This window comes from Ctenopharyngodon idella, chromosome 1, assembly GCF_019924925.1.
Source record: "Ctenopharyngodon idella isolate HZGC_01 chromosome 1, HZGC01, whole genome shotgun sequence".
Lineage (NCBI taxonomy): Eukaryota > Metazoa > Chordata > Actinopteri > Cypriniformes > Xenocyprididae > Ctenopharyngodon > Ctenopharyngodon idella.
In genome coordinates this window covers 25,734,854-25,756,421 of record NC_067220.1, presented here as the reverse complement: position 1 = coordinate 25,756,421, position 21,568 = coordinate 25,734,854, and the positions used below count along the sequence as shown (strand labels likewise).

The following is a 21,568-nucleotide window of genomic DNA, read 5'->3' as shown; positions in this document are numbered from 1 at the left end:
TCAGAACAATAGTGAGGCTGTTTGCTCTAATAGAAAAAATTTAGTAGGAGCGTAAATAAACATGTTCGATCAACGCGCCGCCATATTGAGACCCCCAGATCACACTTTTAAGATAATCTCAAATACTGTCACATTGCTTTATGATAGAATAACCTGCAAATTAAAAAAGTTAAAACATGTTATAAAACATTTAAATTACATTTGTTTCAATATTTGTGGTCCATTAAACATTCAAAATGTAAGCTTACTGAACTTGGATCTATAGTATGTGTAAAACCATTATTATTTTTGAGGTTGTGGAATTAAAGTTGAGTAAATTTAAAAGAGGTCTGAAGGCCTGTGTTTGTTTTCTCATATTTAAATATTTACAGTGCACAAAGGGATTAATTTGATAATTGACAAACATTTAAGCTGAACTGTGTCATTTCTGCTCCACTAGCATCACCAAATACAACTGCAAAAAAAAAAAAAATCTGTAAAAAATACACATTTTCCTCCAAGTTTATTTCTTAATGTGGTGACACCAGCAAAGAATGAGAGTGAGACAGAAACAGAGGGAGCAACTTGAGGGAGTGCATCTGCCGGGACAAACTGGTTTACATACCATGTCAAAAACTTAAAGTGTTGGGCAAAAGAGACCCTGAGTGAGCCTTATAATTAAGTAGCCAGATGATGGCCAATCGGCTGAATAACAGTCATGGCAAGTGACACAGGGAACTTTAGATTAAACAGAGAGGGAAGATGAATGGGAGGGCAAAGACAAAAGAATGACAATGATCTCACAAGATGAGAAAGGAAGACAGGGGTGACAGTATCCAATGACCTGCTGCATATCACAGCGGCCTCTTCAGAACTTGCCACTTAACATCAAAAAGGAGAAAGAGACCCTCATGGAAATTCTTACCCGTGCCTTTGAGATCCCCTCGACCGGCCTGAGTAGTATGAGTAGCCAGAGTAGGTGGACTCTGTATCCATGGTGATGTGGTTTTGCCCCAGCGAGTGGCTGAGGGCTTTTTGGATGTTGACAGGTTGGAGAGCAGGAGTCTTTGGGCAGTCTTATCTGAAGGAGGAACTTACTCAGCAGAACAACAAAGAGGTCAGCTGGCTATCAATCCTGGATGTGTGCAAGAGGGCTTTAAGCCAGCAAAGTTCAATCTGAAAAGACAAAGAGTTTTTAGTTTTGGTACCAAGTCAAATGAGCCAATCCTCAAGAGCAGCAGATAAAGGCTGTCAGTCCTGCTTCCTATAGTATATTTCAAATAATAGATCTCCTTTGGAAGTCACTGTTAACTTTCACAGATTTTTATTTGTTTCCTTGTTTCTGGTGTCTAAATGTGTGTGTGTGCTTCTCATTTCTTATTTGTGCATCCTCGTTTCCTTTCCTCGCTTCCTTTCCTCACGTCTCAGCTCCACTCCCGTAAGGGAAGGATCCAAGGAAAGAAAACGAGGATGGAGGAATCGAAGGAAATGCTATTTGTATATTGGAATCAATGTTCTTGATCACTCGAGCGTCTCTTCAAAGCATCATCAGCTTCACTCGAGGGATTGGCCGTCATGTTGTTAAAGTTTGGTTATTTAAAAAAAAAAAAAATTAGAATAAATATTAATAATGCAAGATGTCCCGTTGAAATATGTGAGATGTAAAGTTTATTTAAACTGCAAAAGCAAAGAATACATTTAAATTATTGTTGACAGATGTGACGGGGAGGAGAATGTATACGTGCGTCAGGTTTCTCGACGAGAAAGACTTCCACAAAGGAAATTTTGCAAATCACTGTAGTATAGCAAAACTATTTTTCCCCCATTTTAAAAATTTAATAATACAAGTTAACAAAACATAAAAGAAAAAAAGAATGAGGCCAAAGTAGAGGTGAGCCAAAATGTCACTTTATTTATTTTATTATTTAAAAAAAATAAGAATAAGACAAATACAAAATAAAACACTCCTAAATGAACAAAATAAGTAAAAAAAAAACCGAACAAATAATGATCAGGAATATTATTCAGCAAGCTGCTGAGTATTTGTGTCCTTCCTACACAAACCTACATGGATTTGTAAAAAAAGAAAAAAAAAGCAAAAAAAAAAAAAAAAAAAAAAAAAGCCTGCGAACATCATAAAGTGAAGTGTCCCATACTCGGAATTAGTGCTGGGCTGGTAATACGGTCATACGGTAAACCGGTTTCAGTTTCGAGACCGATATTTTTCAAAAACCGCCATACTGGTTCATAGCTGAAACAGCTGCTGTATTTATTCAATGGTCATGAAGAGTGTATAGAGAGAAGACATTAACTGCATACTCTTCTTAATGAAAGAGTATGCTTTTAATGGAAACAACTTTATAACATTATTATTATCCCATTGGCAGATAATTTAGCTTGTTTTAAGCAAAAACACATCATTTTTATATTTTTTTTCCCAGAAAACAAGAAAAAATATCTTATGTCATTTTACTTATGTAGTAAAAGCATCTTGATTTAAGATTTTTTGGATATTTAAATACTAAGTAAGAAAATCAGTTTTTGCAGTGTATTGCTGCTGTTCCATAAGCACCACCTTCTGGTAGAGAGTGAATTTGTGTTTTTGTGGTTGTTTTTTCTTCTCATGGGGTGGGTCCTCAAGGTTTCTTATATGCATGGAGGGGGGGCTTCATGAACAAAAGGTTGGGAACCACTGGCTTAACTCATGATCTAAATATGAGACAAAAACAAATTTTTGCCCCCATATCTTTAATTTTATGGACTTTCTGACTGCATTTTATAGACTTCATTGTGCAGTGAGTTGTTGCCCTGCATCATATTCGTCATCAATCAACTGTATGAAATGTCAGATGAACAGATGAATGTCAGATAGTTGTGGGGCGGGGCAAGTGCGTTAATTGCGTTAATAATTAACGTGTTATTTTTTACCGTAACTAATTAATCTAATTAACACATTAAAATCGACAGCCCTAATAATAATAATAATAATAATATGAAAGGCCTCAATACAGAGGTGTACAAGCGCTTGCACATCCTGTGTGCAGAATGATGCGCTTGAAGCAGCAGTGCTGCGCTTCTTGTTGGAAAGTTCAAAACACTTGAGAGACTTGAGATTTTTTCTAAGGACAATTTTACTATGCAGATTGGTTTTTAATCAATCCTGCCACAAACTGTCTGAGAGGCAGAGAAACAACAAAGCCCATACAGCAAAACACCAGGCCTTTGAGCACCATCACAAGCTGACGACCCAAAGCAACAGTCCAACAAGGTCAACTGACTGACAATCCACACAGAAGGACTTCCATTTCCTCCCTTGTGGTCACAGATGCTGCTGCATTTTCAATGATCACTACAGAGGGCGCTTCAAATTTTTAATTACAATACTAACTAGATTCCTTTTGATTATTCACTGGTCTAACAGCAGTTCTTTGTATTCTCTGTTAAACTAACATTCTGAATCTGCTTTTGATAGGTATCAGTCCAGCCTTACTATACATCTTAATGAAAGAAAAGGAAGAAGTTCCTTAGCAGAAGTGGGAGTTTGACTCACCAATCAGTTAAAACTGGGGCTGGATTTGGCATAGGGTTATTACATTAACCAACTATGGGTAAAATAAATAAATTAATGACTATGTAGAGTTCTCTGACAAAAAAAAAAAAAAAAAAAGTACAAGTTGCCCAAAGAGAAAATTGTGGCTTGAAAAGCAACAAGGGCCCATGTATGTTGTGTTCATTAATTTTTTGATTTAATATTGAAAATAAAATAAAAATAATAAAAAAAAAAAAAAAAAAAGAGAAAAATGCATTTATTCTTTTTTTTTGTTTTTGTTTAGTTTAACAGGAAGTTTGTGTACGACCACTTTGGTCATGTTGAGGCAGACAGGCAGTTCACGTACAACCTCTGGGGTCGCATCGAAACAACCAGGAAGCTTAGGTATGACATTTGTGGTCACAGATAGAAAGTTCACATACAATCTCTGCGGTCATGTTGAGACAAGCAGGAAGTTCTGGGGTGACCTCCTTGGTTGTATCAAAGACTACAGTAAATTCAGGGGTGACCTCCTTGGTCACAGCCGGGCAGCCAAAAAAAATATAAAATCATGGACTGGAGTGGGTCATGGACATGAGTAAACTCATGGGCTGGAGCGGCCTCTGGAGTAGACTCTTTGGCTAAAGCAGACTCAAAGGCTGGAGTGAGCTCTGGAATAGAGTCTTGAGCAGAAGCAGTAGGGCCGCGTAGGGCAGTCAAGTTTTCACGTCGTGCCCTCCCCTCCTTCTTAGTGCTGCTGAATCAACGATGATAGAGGTTTTCTGTCACAGAATCTGCTGAGACTTGATTTAGATCCAAGCGCAGCTTTATTTGAAAATCCAGAATCGTAGTCTAAATACAAGTAAAGTCTAAGTGCAAGTAATCTAAATACATCAAAAACTCCACAAAAACCAAGAGACAAGAGAGAGTGCTCAGATGTGCAGTGTTAACAACAACAAAACCTTGATGAGAAATAACAGAGAGAACATGGTATAAATAGGCTGACACAAACACAGTAATGATGCACAGCTGAAGGCAATGATGATGAGTCAAAGAATTATGGGAACTGAAGTTTGTGGCTGAGTGGCAAAGGTCAGGAAAAGAGTGCCCTCTAGTGGCCAACCTGGGCACACCAGCTGGTGACTGTGTCAAAGAGCAGTGTGGAAATAAATAACAACACTAACATAACAACAAAGCTAATGTTTTATATTAAAGCACAAACTAAGAAAAGAAAAACAAACCTTTAACCTTTAATTAAATTAAGCTTAGACCTATTGAATCATAGGCTATTGACAGATAAAGTGCAACCAAACTGATGTGTGTTTATGGTGTGTGTCAGCTATGTTGTCTCCGAGGGGGGTATGGCAAGCGGGGCATGGTAGAGCTTGGGTAGACAATATTATCAGATATCGCAATATTTTTTAGGGTGATTATCGATAAAATATTTTTTACATATAGCCCAGCCCTACTGTCCTGGCCCGGATTATTATTTTGTTGCAGGAATAAAACAGTGCCACACCTGCGCAGCACATAACTTGGGAAAGAAGAGAGCAAGCAAGCTTGCCCTGTCCACCCCACACTTAAGTTTTTTTCCATTTGCAGCCCACATGAAACTTACACAGGTCACACCAATAAGGACGACTGGCCAAATGAGATGAGTAAATACATGCTGTCACTAACAAAAATACTTAAGGTCTGAATTCACAGGTGCAGCAGCCAGTACATGCTTCACTTCTCCACCAATAAGGACCAGTGGGTGGTGCGTTTGTGATTTTAGGGAAATTTTTGTTGCAATAATCAGCAAAATGGTTGGAGTGTGTGACACCTGGGCCCAAGCCTTTCATCTTAAGCCCGGAACACACCAAGCCGACGCAGACGAACTAGTGGTGATAAAAGCAGCCTGCGGGGTTGGCTCACGTCGGCAGCGTCTGGGTCCAAAGTTGCCCTGACACACCAAATCGACGCTCGACACCCGACGGCCATATAGCACATCCGTTCTGCGCCTGTCTAAGAAGAAATGCCTTTCTGTACCAGTAGGATTCTTCTGTTAAAGGGAAAATGAAAATTCTGTCATCACTTACTCACCCTTAAGTAGTTCCAAACCTGTATGAATTTCTTTGTTCTGCTGAACACAAAGGAAGATATTTGGAATAATGTCGGTAACCAAGCAGATCTCGCCCTTTATTTACAAACCCGATTCCAAAAAAGTTGGGATACTGTACAAATTGTGAATAAAAAAAGGAATGCAATGATGTGGAAGTTTCAAATTTCAATATTTTATTCAGAATACAACATAGATGACATATCAAATGTTTAAACTGAGAAAATGTATCATTTTAAGGGAAAAATAAGTTGATTTTAAATTTCATGGCATCAACACATCTCAAAAAAGTTGGGACAAAGCATCAAACAACTCACAGAATACTGTCTCAGTAAACCACAGACTAAGTGAACGGCTCAAAGACACGTAGATTGGCTGAGTGCTTCTGGCTCGACAAAGGTGAGTGAGGTCCGAAGCCCAAACGCTCACTGCAGATGGAACGCCGCCAAAAGCCCTTTAAACAATCAGCAACCCGCAGATTGGCAGAACGCTGGTCATGACGTCAGAGCGTCATGACATCACCACGATGATTTCTGGTCTTCCGGTCCAATAAGATCAACCTAAAACAACTCGATGGATAGATAACATAAGAGAGGGAGGAAACAACAAAATAAAATACAAAACATACGTGGAACATAACACTCCCCCCCTAAAAAAAATAAATAAATAAAAGAAAAAAAACAACACTTTTTATTCTCTTCTTTAACTCTACTCCCAGCTTAATAAACTCTAGACAGAGCATCTGCAATTATGTTTTCCGAACCTTTCTTGTGTTTAATCACTAGATCATAACCCTGCACGATCAACGACCAAGCGCATCAATCGCTGATTTTGATTGTTCATGCGTGCTAAAAACACCAAAGGATTGTGATCGGTGAATACAACTACAGGCAAATTACTTGAACTCACATAAACATCGAAGTGTTGTAAGGCCAACAGCAAAGCTAAAGTTTCTTTCTCGATGGTAGAGTAGTTCAACTGATGTTTATTGAACTTACGTGAGAAATAACATACTGGATGGTCAATACCATTGGCGTCTTCTTGTACAAGCACTGCACCTGCACCAACCGAGCTTGCATCAATTTCCAACTTGAAGCCTTTTCCCACGTCAGGAGCTGTCAAAACAGGCGTACTGCATAACAAAACTTTGATGTTATGAAAAGCACTCTGACAGTCCTCACTCCAAATAAAAGTACGTGACGGACTAAGGAGTGAGGTCAACGGACTGGCCACGGTAGAGAAATTTTTACAAAAATTCCGATAATAACCGGCCATCCCCAGAAATCTGCGAAGTTCTTTTCGTGTGGTCGGAACTGGAAAAATCTGCAATCGCGGTTACCTTTGCCTCTATAGGTCTGACCTGCCCTTGACCCACTTCTCTGCCCAAATACGTCACTGTAGCTTGACCAAATTCACATTTGGAAAGGTTTAATGTCAACGAAGCACTCTGAAGGCGTTCAAACACCTCTCTTAACGTTGCAACATGTGCGGACCAGTTGGGTGAATAAATCACGAGATCATCCAGATACGCATTGCAATTTCGAACACCAGCAAGCACAATATTAATGAGCCTCTGGAACGTAGCTGGTGCGTTGCGCATGCCGAAAGCCATAACGCAATATTGCATGAAGTCATCCTGAGTCACAAAAGCAGAGATATCAGACGCTCGAGACGTCAATGGCACTTGCCAGTAACCTTTCAGTAAATCTAGTTTACTGACGAACTTAGCAGACCCCAGATTGTCTACACAATCTTCCATGCGGGGTAACGGAAAACTGTCAGGAACAGTTACTGAATTTACCTTGCGATAGTCCGTACAAAATCTAGCGGACCCATCACTCTTCGTCACCAGTAGACATGGGGAGCTCCACGGACTAAAACTCTGCTTGGCTAGACCGTTTTCACATAAATACTCGACTTCAGCTTTCATCACCGAACGTTTAACAGCGTTAACCCTATAAGCTCGTTGCTTAATAGGAACGGCATGACCTACATCAATGTCATGTTGTAAAACCGTAGTACGAGAAGGAACATCCTGAAATAACAAAGAGAAATCGTGAATTAATGTTTCAATATCACTTCTTTGGCAATCCGGTAAATGAGACAAATGAGAAGTCAAATCATTCAACATCTCAGAATTCTTCAGCCTAACGCACTGCTGATACGTGTGGCGCACTAACACTCCATCGTCATTATCTTGCGTAGCGACATCAGCCACCTCACACATAAGAGCGGCAACAGAGGTAGTATCAAGCTCATCTACCTTCGAAACATCTTGTAGCGACCCTCTGACATGATACTCCTTCAGAATATTCACATGACATACACGAGATTTCTTTCTGCGCTCAGGAGTTCGGATTAAATAATCAGTGTCACTCAATTTTTTACTCACTTCATATGGACCCGAAAATCGTGCAGACAGAACAGAACCAACAACTGGCAATAAAACCAGCACCTGATCTCCTTCTTTAAAGTGACGCTGAACAGTTTTACGGTCAAATTGATGTTTCATAGCCACCTGCGCACTCAACAATGACTCCTTTGCCGTTGAACACGCCTTGTGCAACCGCTCACGAAATTTACTTACATAGTCAAGCACAGGAATTTTAGTATTAGGCTCACAGGATAACAGATCTTCTTTAAGCATCTTTAAAGGACCCCTCACCATATGACCAAATACAAGGTCGGCAGGACTAAATCCTAAACTATCTTGTACTGCCTCTCTGACAGCGAACAAGACCAGAGGTATGCCCTCGTCCCAGTCCTTACCCGTATCCATGCAATAGCGTCGCAACATAGCTTTTAACGTCTGGTGAAATCGTTCTAAAGCTCCTTGGCTTTCCGGATGGTAAGCACTCGAAGTCTGATGAGAAACATTTAAGGTCTTCAACACCTGTGCAAAAAGTTTTGACAAAAAGTTAGTACCTTGATCAGATTGAACCACTTTCGGAAGGCCAAACATAGAAAAGAATCTTACAAGTGCATTACTAATCACTGGCGCTGTTATCTTCCTCAGCGGAATAGCTTCGGGAAAGCGCGTCGCTGCGCACATCATTGTTAACAAGTATTGGTTACCAGTTTTAGACTTAGGCAACGGTCCAACGCAGTCAACAATAACACGCTCGAACGGCTCCCCCATCACTGGTATAGGAACAAGCGGTGCACGCGGAATCACCTGATTTGGCTTACCTGAAAACTGACAAGTCGGGCAAGTTTTACAGAATTTCGTTACATCGGCCTTCATTCGGGGCCAAAAGAAATGTTTCAAAATTCGATGATATGTTTTCTTAACGCCCAAATGCCCAGACAAATCATGATCGTGAGCTAGAGAAAGTACAGTCTGTCTGTAACATACAGGAATGACAATTTGATGTACAGAAGTCCACTCATTATCGCTCGCAACATCCGCACACCACCAACGCATTAGCAACCCGTCCTCGATATAGTAAGCGGTTTTCCTCTCTTTGGCCACTTCCAAAGGAACGACAGAGAAAAAGCACTTCCGCAAGGAACAATCTTCTTTCTGAGCTGTAATTACTTTTTCACGAGTCATTGACAATTTCACCTCGTCTAACTTCAAAACAAGAGCTTGATCCACTGACTTACCTTCCTCAACTGGCAAAGTGTCATTCATAATAATAGATGACATAAAAGTAGAGGACAAGTCATCTGCATCAGCAAATTTACGAGCCTGCGCTCGCGTCACGGCACAAACAGGAAAAACTTCGGGGAACTTCTCTGACAATTCGTCAGTGTACTCAGACAACAACGGCACGACTTTCCCACCTGCGATGTCGTTACCCAGAATGAAACTCACCCCATGCACAGGCAGAGTGTCACGCACGCCGACTTTAACAAACCCCGTAAACAAATCTGACTTCAAATAAATCTGATGCAAAGGAACTTTCATAACGTTCATTTCAAAGCCTCGCACTAACACATGGGTACCACAAAAAGTCTGTTCTGGGAGCGGCAGCGCACCAGCCACTATAAAGGACTGCATCGCCCCTGTATCACGTAACATAGTCACTTTCACTTGATCCGAAGACTGATCACTGACAGATACCAATCCTTCCATAACGAAAGGTTGATAGCCAACATCTAACTTATCACCAAGCTCACAATTAACGATATCGACAGGCTTCACAAAAGCAACACTTTTAGAAGCGTTACCTTGCTGTTTGCGCTTCAAAGCAATGCAATCAGCAATGAGATGACCCGGCTTGTGACAGTAAAAACACTCTCGATCTTCCTTAGGCTTTGAAACATTTTTCGAACGCGACGGTTCTTTCGAAGCAACGGAACTAGACAAAACTTTGTCAATACGAACAGGAGCAAAAATGCTCTTATGCGTCAACGCAAACTCATCAGCTAGAACAGACGCCTGAGACAACGATGCCACCTTTTGTTCATTTAGGTGGACAACAATACGATCAGGAATACAACCTTTGAATTCCTCTAACAAAATTAACTCACGAAGTGCCTGAAAATCCGAAACTTTGTTTGAGGTGCACCACTTGTCAAACAACATACTTTTTTCTCTCGCAAATTCTACGAACGTTTGACTCGTGCTCTTTTTATGGTTCCTGAAACGCTGCCTGTACGCTTCAGGTACGAGCTCATAAGCTCTCAAAATTGTCAATTTGACAACATCATAATTTAATCTATCTTCCAAAGTCAAAGCAGCACATACTTCCTGAGCTTTTCCTGTTAACTTACACTGCAGTAGCAAAGGCCACACATCTCTAGGCCAATTTAAAGCAGAAGCAATTCGTTCGAATACATTAAAGTATGAATCAACTTCTGACTCCCTAAACTGTGGAACAAGAGAAATGTGTTTACTCACATCCAGCGTATTACTCGCCGTATTCACGCCAGTCATAACAGCAGCAGTCTGCGCAGGTTGAGCAGTAGACACCAGCGGCACCGGGGAAACTGGGGCATCTCTGGCTGCTTTCAGTTCCTCCTCTCCTCTCGCGCTCTTCCGCTTGGACTGCCAAATGATACTTGAGCCGCGAGTCACCTCCAGTCCCAATCACGGGTGGAGAAAAGGGATCGAAGGGTGGTAAAACAGCTTTGGCATCGGAACCCTCCGCCTCAGCAGTATCACTCGTTTCCTCCTCACCAATCCACGAAGCGCCACCATCAGAACCTGCACCCTGCTCGGAACTATCAGCCAGTTTAAGCACACCCAATTCCCTCAAGCCATGCACTACAACCCTTTTGATTTCGCGTTTAAGCTGCTGTTTCAAGACTTTAATGTGAAAATGCGCCGCAACGTCTAATAAATCGTCCTTCCGACATTTATCTAGCTGTTCGACAGTTGGTGCACTCACAAAGTTATTCAAATCAAAATCAGCCATGATAATTGAACTGAACACTAAGCCCCCAAAATTGGCGTCAATTAACGCAAAGCATGCCCTCACCGACTACACGAGCAATCCTTATTACCTGACCGATCCACCAACACACCAGCAACAGTGCATCTCACAAATTCATTCCAAAAGAATAAGATATCCTAAAGAGGATATCCCACCGCTGCCACCAATAAATGTTACGAGTTTACAGATGTTAAATGGAATGAACGCAACATTTAGGTGAGATGCAGCTGTTGCAGTATGAGGAAGAGCAGACCAGACAACAAGGGTTGCAAAAATAACGCGATCTTTATTGACACGGGTGGGAAATTGGACGATACAAGAGAAACAAACTCAAAGGTAAGAAAAAAAAACGAGGGTGTCGCCAAACAAAAGAAATAATCAAAACAAAACCCCATTAACTAGCGCCCACGCCCCTAAACTAACTACCAAAAATAAAATGTAGAAACAAAACCGAAAACTTCGGCGTATACAACGCCTTAACTAAACTTACTACATAAATAACCAAAAGTACAATGAAGGCGAACACCCCCCCACACTAACTAACAAATCACTAACTAACAAATCGAGCCGTCACTCACTACAGTTGTCAAGAAGGTTGAGATTAACACCGAGTAGGGTTGTACCTAACAAAGGGATCATTATTTGCCAATCAAGACCGAATCAAGTGGTTAACAGATAACGACTTCACACCAGCATACGAATGCGCACATACAATGAATACGTGAAACTTGTATCACGCTCTAACTCCATCAGATTAACTATTACACGAATGCATAAAACAACTCACAGAATACCGTCTCAGTAAACCACAGACTAAGTGAACGGCTCAAAGACACATAGATTGGCTGAGTGCTTCTGGCTCGACAAAGGTGAGTGAGGTCCGAAGCCCAAACGCTCACTGCAGATGGAACGCCGCCAAAAGCCCTTTAAACAATCAGCAACCCGCAGATTGGCAGAACGCTGGTCGTGACGTCAGAGCGTCAGGACATCACCACGATGATTTCTGGTCTTCCGGTCCAATAAGATCAACCTAAAACAACTCGATGGATAGATAACATAAGAGAGGGAGGAAACAACAAAATAAAATACAAAACATACGTGGAACATAACACCATGTTTACCACTGTGTGGCATCCCCTCTTCTTTTTATAACAGTCTGCAAACGTCTGGGGACTGAGGAGACAAGTTGCTCAAGTTTAGGAATAGGAATGTTGTCCCATTCTTGTCTAATACAGGCTTCTAGTTGCTCAACTGTCTTAGGTCTTCTTTGTCGCATCTTCCTCTTTATGATGCGCCAAATGTTTTCTATGGGTGAAAGATCTGGACTGCAGGCTGGCCATTTCAGTATCCGGATCCTTCTTCTACGCAGCCATGATGTTGTAATTGATGCAGTATGTTGTCTGGCATTGTCATGTTTGAAAATGCAAGGTCTTCCCTGAAAGAGACAACGTCTGGATGGGAGCATATGTTGTTCTAGAACTTGGATATACCTTTCAGCATTGATGGTGCCTTTCCAGATGTGTAAGCTGCCCATGCCACACGCACTCATGCAACCCCATACCATCAGAGATGCAGGCTTCTGAACTGAGCGCTGATAACAACTTGGGTTGTCCTTGTCCTCTTTAGTCCGGATGACATGGCGTCCCAGTTTTCCAAAAAGAACTTCAAATTTTGATTCGTCTGACCACAGAACAGTTTTCCACTTTGCCACAGTCCATTTTAAATGAGCCTTGGCCCAGAGAAAACGCCTGCGCTTCTGGATCATGTTTAGATATGGCTTCTTTTTTGACCTATAGAGTTTTAGCCAGCAACGGCGAATGGCACGGTGGACTGTGTTCACCGACAATGTTTTCTGGAAGTATTCCTGAGCCCATGTTGTGATTTCCATTACAGTAGCATTCCTGTATGTGATGCAGTGCCGTCTAAGGGCCCGAAGATCACGGGCATCCAGTATGGTTTTCCGGCCTTGACTCTTACGCACAGAGATTGTTCCAAATTCTCTGAATCTTTGGATGATATTATGCACTGTAGATGATGATAACTTCAAACTCTTTGCAATTTTTCTCTGAGAAACTCCTTTCTATTGCTCCACTATTTTTCGCCGCAGCATTGGGGGAATTGGTGATCCTCTGCCCATCTTGACTTCTGAGAGACACTGCCACTCTGAGAGGCTCTTTTTATACCCAATCATGTTGCCAATTGACCCAATAAGTTGCAAATTGGTCCTCCAGCTGTTCCTTATATGTACATTTAACTTTTCCGGCCTCTTATTGCTATCTGTCCCAACTTTTTTGGAATGTGTAGCTCTCATGAAATCCAAAATGAGCCAATATTTGGCATGACATTTCAAAATGTCTCACTTTCAACATTTGATATGTTATCTATATTCTATTGTGAATAAAATATGTTTCTGAGATTTGTAAATTATTGCATTTTTTTTTTTATTCACAATTTGTACAGTGTCCCAACTTTTTTGGAATCGGGTTTGTACTACCATAGTAGGAAAAATATATACTATGGTTGTCAATGGGGGGTGAGATCTGTTTGGTTACTGACATTCTTCCAAATATCTTCCTTTGTGTTCAGCAGAACAAAGAAGTTCATACAGGTTTGGAACTACTTAAGGGTGAGTAAGTGATGACAGAATTTTAATTTTCCCTTTAACAGAAGAATCTGTTTGTGTGATTATTTTGATGATTTTATTTGATTCAATCAAACTATAGGGCTGAGTATTGATACAGATCTCATGATTTGATTAGTTACTGATTAATTTGAAAATATGTAAATCTGATTAATATATGTAAATCGGAAAGAGGAAAATCTCTAAATGCTGTAAACTATATGGACTATAATTGAAGAGATTTGAGGGTTTAAATTTTTTTTTAATGCAGACATTAGAACTATAGATGCTACATATATGCTAATATATATATATATATATATATATATATATATATATATTTATATATAGTTGCAACAGTACATGTAAACAAGAGAGAATGCGTGACCAGACCACAATATTCTTATGCAATCTGATTAAAGCCCACAATATAGGTAAAGAAAATTGGAAAATCATGAAAATCAGTGAAGTATGCCACTGGTCACGGAAAAGACAACCCGTGATGGACCAATTACGAACTATTCCAAATTACCAAAATTGGCTCCGAGTTAGGTTTAATTATTTTACATTTTAGATTTAAAGCCAGTGGACACGCACCGTAAGCGATTTAAAAGTGAGGTGGAAAAAGAGAGGAAAACTCCAACTCCAGTTCCCCCGCTCCGTTATTACCAGTGTTGTCACACGTCGATTAACCGGTGTGAAAATTTCCTCACCGTCACATCCCTAATGTGTTGTATTTCTCGACTGTTATACATTCACTTAAGACACATCCAACTATGTTTGCCAGGATACTCGCCAAAATGGGCATGTTGGCATAATTTTTGTGTGAAATTGTCCGTTCAAGTGCAAGACTTGAAAGAGAACTCAATATTTGTGCGCTGTCTGAGATAAGCATGTGTGCGCTTCAGATGATGCGAGTTCCAGTGGTGGACAGTAACAAAGTATTTTTAATTCGTTACTGTACTTAAGTACATTTTTCAAGAATCTGTACTTTACTCAAGTATTTTTATTTTGAGCAACTTTTACTTTTACTTCATTACATTCCAAAGCATAAGATCATACTTTTTACTCCACTACATTTCATAAAACATATCGTTACGTAGATATTGTCACATGCTCAGAGACGCAAAAGCGGTGTCCGATTTGTACACGAACTGATTCTTTTCAATCATCCTGTTAAATCGGTTCACAAATCACATCAACAATTCATTCGCGAATTGACTGATCGTATTGCAGTTGTTCTCGGTTCAACAAATCACTGATTCAATGGTCCGTTCAGTGCGACTCTCCAGTGAATGAATTTACAAGTCTGACTGAAAATTAGCCAAGAACTGGGGGATCCAGAGTGCGCGCACGACTGATAGTCAGCCTACTAATGTTGAATTTTAGGATTAATTATTGTAACTGAAAATCATATTTAGGTCACAACTGTCAGTTGTTTTTGAACTAAATCTGCTGTAAAGGGCGATCTGTTTAAGCCCACTGAAATGCTTTGATGCGGACTCGTCCACACCAGTGTCTACAGATCGCGATCTCGATTCAAACAGATCAAATCACATTTTAAAACTAACTTGGCGCTTCAAAAAATGGTTGTATTGATTACATCGTTACGTCACTCGTTACGTCACCGAAGTGACGTAAAATGTATTTTGTATACATTGTATACATTGAATGATTCATTCAAAAGATTTGTTCAAAAACATTGATTCATCCAGTAATGAAACAAGTGAAATAGTTATGAGTGAGTCATTAAATCATTCATTCAAACCCATTTTTTAAATAATTAAATTAAATTAAGTATTTTTAAATAGAGGACAAAATATTAATTGCTGCAGTCTAGTAAATAATTATGTTATTTTGTTTAGTTGTCTATTCAGAATCGTGGGAGAATTATGATCTCTATTTGAAACAAACAAAAAAAATCTTGATTCTCATTTCATCCAGAATCGTGCAACTCTTAACACAAATTAAAATAACACATGCATGTCCATCTTCCCCGCTGCTGCAGCAATTTCTTAAAATGTTATGTATTTAGCTCTATATATTTTGTCTGTTTTTATATTGTTTGTCAACACACATTACATATTATGTATCTGCATCCACTAATCTTCCATCCATACTGACTAGTGCTGGCTATTTGATATATTTGACATAATTATTTTGAGCAATAGGATTATATAAAATACATAATATAAAATTAAATTATATAAGTGGCCTATATAAAATTACAAAATAAACATTCATCAATTAGTACTTTTTTACTTAAGTACATTAAAAATCAAGTACTTTTGTACTTTCACTCAAGTAAAATTGAAAAGGAGCACTAAATACTTTCACTTGAGTAATATTTTATAATACGTATCTGTACTTTTACTCAAGTACTTGATTTGTGTACTTCGTCCACCACTGGCAAGTTCTCTTTCGCATCATGCTCATCAATGTTTAAATTAGCAAGGCTTAAATGAGTTTAGTTTAAACACAGATAGCAACGTGTGATACTGACAGTTCCAAAAAACAATTATTGGTTCTAATTAAACAGTAACAGCAATGTATTGGTCTACCTCTATTAACTAATTACCATTAACTTTCAATTAAGCTTTTTATAACACGCATGACCTTAGAGGCATCAGTCCCAAATTTGTTGTTTATGCATTCACTGTAACAGATTTCTGTAATTTGAACAGTATTTTAATGTAATATGTTCAGTAAGATACTGTAAAATGTGTATACAGTATGTTACTGTAAACAGCAATGGATTATGGTAAATATATGGTCACTACTGTAATTCTACTGTAAATCCATTTACACTAGTGAACTTGACCGTGAAAAACTGACCAATGGCAAGAGAGATTTCTTTTTTTTAACTTGTATGGTGGAAGTGGTGGTAAATGGATAAAAGTACCACCAGTAACTCACCAAAAAGGTTAGTATACACTGTGTTTCCAATTATTATTACGCAAGTGACATCAGTAGAATTTCAGTACAATAAACAGATTTTAGTTTTTCTAAGAAAGTGTTTGTTTATTTATCCATGTCTTTTTAGATAACTGGTATCAATCTCAGACAAAATAGTTTGTCAGGTACTTAGATGGAAACCCTACTTAAAGATGTTGTTCCACATTATTAAGCAAGTCACAGTTCTCATGCAATATGGGGAGGAAGAAAGATCTTTCTGAAGATGAAAAGCATGAAAAGGTGCAATCTTGTGCAAAAGGCATGAAAACAACTAATATTGTGTGAAAACTGAATGGAAATTATTGAAATATCATAAGATTTGTGAGTGATTTAGAGCACAGCAGAACTCGGTCAGATAAAGGCTTATTAAGGAAAGTTTCTGTCAAACAAGTTAATTGTATTAAAAGGGCAGCTATAAAAAAGCCAGTGTTGAGCAGCAAACAGGTATTTGAAGCTGCTGGTGTCTCTGGAGTCTTGAGAACCTCTCCATGCTGGCTGGCAGTTATGTGTAAAATTGCATTTCAGCCACCCCTAACAAAACCTCACAAAGAGAAACAAACTAGTTGTACTAAAAAAAGTACAAAACTAGTTGCTCCAATTTAGCAGACTATAAGTATACCAGTTTATTTACCAAAAGTACAATTGCAGGGTATTTTTATTAAGCACATAAATATGTAAATGTTTTTGTAATGTACTTAGCACAAAATAAATGTATTTCAAATAAATTTTTCAAAATTTTTTTTTTCACTAGGGATCTTACCTCATCTTCACCCCTCACCTCGTTGTTAGTAATAAGTTCTGTTATTGTATGGTAGTTTTTCATATAAACTATAATAATACTAAAAGGCTGCTATTACTGTGTCTGTTACAGGAGAGTCTGTTCTCTAAGCAAAAACATGGATGCTGACTATGAGGGGCAGAATCATCATCCAGCCACAACAGGAATGCATTGTAAACAAATGAAGCTTTAATTATTTAAATGTACTGGTTATCAGCTAATTATGTACCATCCCTGTAGGTCCACTCAGAATCAGATTTAGTAGTGCTTTTATTAATGTAAAAGTACATACAGCAAGTTTGCAGTGTTGAGGCTGAGCACTACTTCTCTGTGTGACATAAACCACAGCTTATTTTCAACACTAACCCCCATGTATTTTTGAGCTTTTGAACTGAAAGCAAACTACATTGTTTTGCTCAAGATATATATATATATATATATATATATATATATATATATATATTTATTAATTTTTTTTTTTTGGCATGTTTATAAAAGCTACTTAAATGTTTTTATTGAACTAAGGCCTAATTGTGGCTAAATCTAGCCTAAGCCTTGTCCGTGAAACCGGGTCCAAACCTATGAGATTTAAACCTGCCATTCAAGAGGCATTTCATTGCTCTCTTTCAAACACAAAAGGGTGCAGCCATTATTAAATTGCTTTGAAATTGTAGCTGCATGACAGGTAGGTAACAGACATTTTCACAGTCCTGTGTAATCCTGTGTAAACTGTACAGATTATTATCATAACATTTCTAGCCATCAGAGGTTCAAGCACAGGTATAATCTATATTGGCAGTGTTAAATAATTCATAGGATGGTGAGAAAAATTTGGTTTTAACTTTGGTGGAAGGTTGTGCACGTTTTACAGGAAAACACACTACCACAGTGTTTTTATATGACAAGCTACAAAGCACTGAACTTCAGGAAATGACTGCTGGAATGTTTTAAATGGCCACATAGAGAGATGACAAAGATGAGAGATTCAGTCAGTTATGTTTCAAAATGAGCTTTTTACTTAAGTACTTTTTTTTTTTTTTTTTTTTTTTTACATTCGTCAAGTCAAGACTGTGTTTATTTAAATGAAGAGAAACCCATAACTGTTTGCTTGCTATCTCTCAATTGTACCTATAGCCTGCCGCAACTTAAACAAATGGAGGGCGCTTTAGGAAAAACCCAGGTCTGTTCAAGGCCTCAAGCGTCTTACCCTACTCCAACCATAAAATTTATTACAAATACCCTTCGACTAACCGACATACACCGAAGAAAGTCCGCTGTAAAACAATGAAACCCTTCCCACGCAAGAGAGAATTAAGTTTGGAAGGGAAGAAGCGACTTTCAGTTTGACACGTAAGAATCGTGTCAGCGACACCTATGGCTGTGTTTCTCCGATGTGCCCAAGTATCCAGTTAAAATGTTAACTATGTAACAATACTGGCCCCAAAGAGATGCATTTAGAATCTGTAAAGTGGCACCGAGAAGGCTTCTTCAAAGCTGCACATTTTCGACTATATTTCAGTTTAACTGTAACTGTGGGAACGTGCTGCAAGTAAAACATGTCATTTTCAGTCAGGTAAAAATCACTGTAGAGCGTAACGTTACATGGGCAGTTGTGTTCTGCTGTTTAGCTGGTGGCAATCATGTGCTAACCTACACAGAGTAAGACTGATAAAGAAATACGGGAAAAGCTTCAATATTCAGTTAAGGAGAGGCTATCTAAACAATACAAGATTGAGAATTCATAAGTGTCATAGCATTTATATAGCAAGCTAAACTCACTGCGGCAGAATGCTTATCGTGATCTCCGAGAAAGCATGCTGGACAACGTCGAAAAAACAAAACAACTCACCTTTACCGAATCGTTGAATTCCTATGAAGATGCATGGAACAACGAATTTCTTTTATATTTAATTCGTGGACACGTCCCTCACTGAAAGTGACCGACATTCTTGAGGTAGAATCAGTTCGACACATTGGGATTTGCTGAGAGGCAGTGCTTCCTTTAGAAGTGAGAAGAAAGTGCAGTACGAACATGACGCACTAGGGGGTGCTCACTGCAGAGCAAAATGACCTCCAGCTCCACCTCTCTGGAGCTCAAGGGTGGAGCTTAACCTGTTTAATGGGTGGAGAGATAGGGCTATCAGTAGGGTTAGGTTGTGGTTGGAGGATGCAGCTCCACCCATCATGCCCACAGTAGGTCGAGAGAGGGGGAGCTGGAGGTTATACTCCACCTATGGCTCTGCAGTAGCCTAACGCCTACTGTAGGTAACTAGGAATACAGAGAAAAGAAAAGAAAAGAAAAGAAAAGAATATGCAGAACAAAAATAATACAATGTATAGCACCAATAATAAACAATATACCACCTACTATAGGTAACTACTAGGAATAAAAGAAAAGAATATGCAGAACAAAAATAATACACTGTATAGCACCAATAATAATGCCAAACAGCAGGGTTTGAAATTAAAGGGGTCATGACATGAGAAATCAATTTACTTGGTCTTTTGGCATATAAGAGGTCTTTGTATCATTATTACATCCTGCAAGTTCCATATCTTAAAATGTCCTTGTCATCAATAATAATAATAATAATAATAATAATAAAGCATTTATAATCAAGCTGTAAAATCAAGCTTTTTTTGCACTTAGCCACCTTCTCATCTTTTTTTAATAATGCTCAATAACATAAGAACATTGTCAGTGAATTACATACCAGAGATGGGCACTAGTTAGTGACTCGGACTCGAATCGCACTCGAGTCGCATTTTAATATACTTCAGACTCGGACTCGACCTGAAATGACTTCAGACTTGACTCGTCTCGACACAAAAGACTCGTGAATATTTTAAAAACGACTCAAGTCTTTTACCCTTAACTACTGATATAATAAATAAAGAATTTGTGTTGTGTTTGAATGATTTTATAATATCTGCGTCACATATATTTCCTTACGTGTCGTGGTAGATCGGACTCTTGTCATAGAATTTGATTACGTATAAACTCCGAAATGTCATAAGAGTCCCATGAAACATGACGGGAGCCACCGTGCCATATGTTCTTTCGTTTGGGTTTATTATCATGTCAGATCGGCTAGATGCACAGAATGCGGGAAAACAATTAAAGACACCGGAACGACATCATCAAATTTTATGAGACATCGCGTCCACAAAGGTTAGTCACATTAACTCAGCTAGCTATTATACTGTGGTGTAGCTGCATGGCTCATTTGGATTGCCAGCCTGTTAAAATATGAACAAAAAAAATCTAGCCTTTAAACCTAGCAATACGTTTGATCAATCTTTTCGTATTATATGCAGCTTTTCTCTTTCTTAATGTATGTCCATAAGAGTGAGATAGAAAGAGATGTTAATCCATTTATTACTTAAAGCTCATATTTTAATGTATCGCAGTCAGTATGTGTAGAGTTTTCAATTGACATTCTTAAACATTCTGAGGTTTGATATTTTCTGATAATGACTGTCGTCAATAACAAAGAAGCTGTATAACAAACTGCTGTATAACAAACCGTGACTCACTGGCGCCATCTTGCGTCCACTTACCGACTGTATTGAAAATGACTACTCGTGTTGCCAGGACGACTGTTTTGTACATTGTAATGGATTATAAAGTAACAAGCTGGATGTACATTATCCCTTACATCATAGGACCTTAATTTCAAATAAAACAGATGATAGAAAGATCATATTATTTTGTCTATATAATACAACTATAATAAAATAGGATAAAATAGGATTTGATTATGAGAATTTTTTTTTTTTTTTAATGACTCGAGACTCGACTCGGACTCGTGACAAAAGACTCCAGACTTGACTCGGACTCCAGCTTAAAGACTTCAGACTTGACTCGGACTCCAGATAAAAGACTTGTGAACATCTCTGTTACATACAAATACATATAATGAAAAAAAAAAAACAAATAAAAAACAAGGATTATACAAAAACAATGGAAAAATATAGCTGCAAGCAGCGATACGGGTCCAAATCCCTGAAGGGGCTGTAGCGCAATGAAGAGCTGGTAGAGCAAAAACAGCAGAATATGAATGTACATGAAAAACAGCTGGTTCAGAAGTACAGGTGAGAATGAACTCAAAATGAGCAGAAGTTCAGATGAGAATGAACACAGAATGATCAAAAACACACGTATGTCTAATCCAAGAGGTATAAAGATTAATACAATGCTTACCTGGATAATAAAGGAATTAAA

General features: G+C 38.7%; 2 protein-coding genes across 3 annotated transcripts in view; both read right to left on the bottom strand.

Annotated features, from left to right (window-relative positions):
* LOC127514150 (vang-like protein 1) overlaps window positions 1–19,377 on the bottom strand; it is a 63,584-nt gene extending 44,207 nt beyond the window's left edge. The window contains exons 1-2 of one of the 2 annotated variants that reach the window (XM_051896650.1): window positions 19,193–19,377; window positions 905–1,155 (exon numbers count right to left, since the gene is read on the bottom strand). In XM_051896650.1, coding sequence (XP_051752610.1) covers window positions 905–975 — 71 coding nt within the window. In that variant the 5' untranslated portion in view covers window positions 976–1,155; window positions 19,193–19,377. The remainder of the gene's footprint in view (window positions 1–904; window positions 1,156–19,192) is intronic. The other variant, XM_051896660.1, reaches the window with a different exon arrangement.
* Window positions 5,735–13,886, bottom strand: LOC127513954 (uncharacterized). The gene is made up of 2 exons (XM_051896211.1): window positions 6,608–13,886; window positions 5,735–6,169 (listed from the first exon to the last, which is right to left on the bottom strand). The coding sequence occupies exon 1, from the start codon at window positions 10,489–10,491 to the stop codon at window positions 6,856–6,858; it is 3,636 nt and encodes a 1,211-aa protein (XP_051752171.1). The 5' UTR covers window positions 10,492–13,886; the 3' UTR covers window positions 5,735–6,169; window positions 6,608–6,855.
* Window positions 19,378–21,568: the final 2,191 nt, after the last annotated feature.

Excerpts from the sequence above, each read along its gene's own strand:
- LOC127513954 (XM_051896211.1), bottom strand. The coding sequence starts at position 10,491 with ATGACTGGCGTGAATACGGCGAGTAATACGCTGGATGTGAGTAAACAC.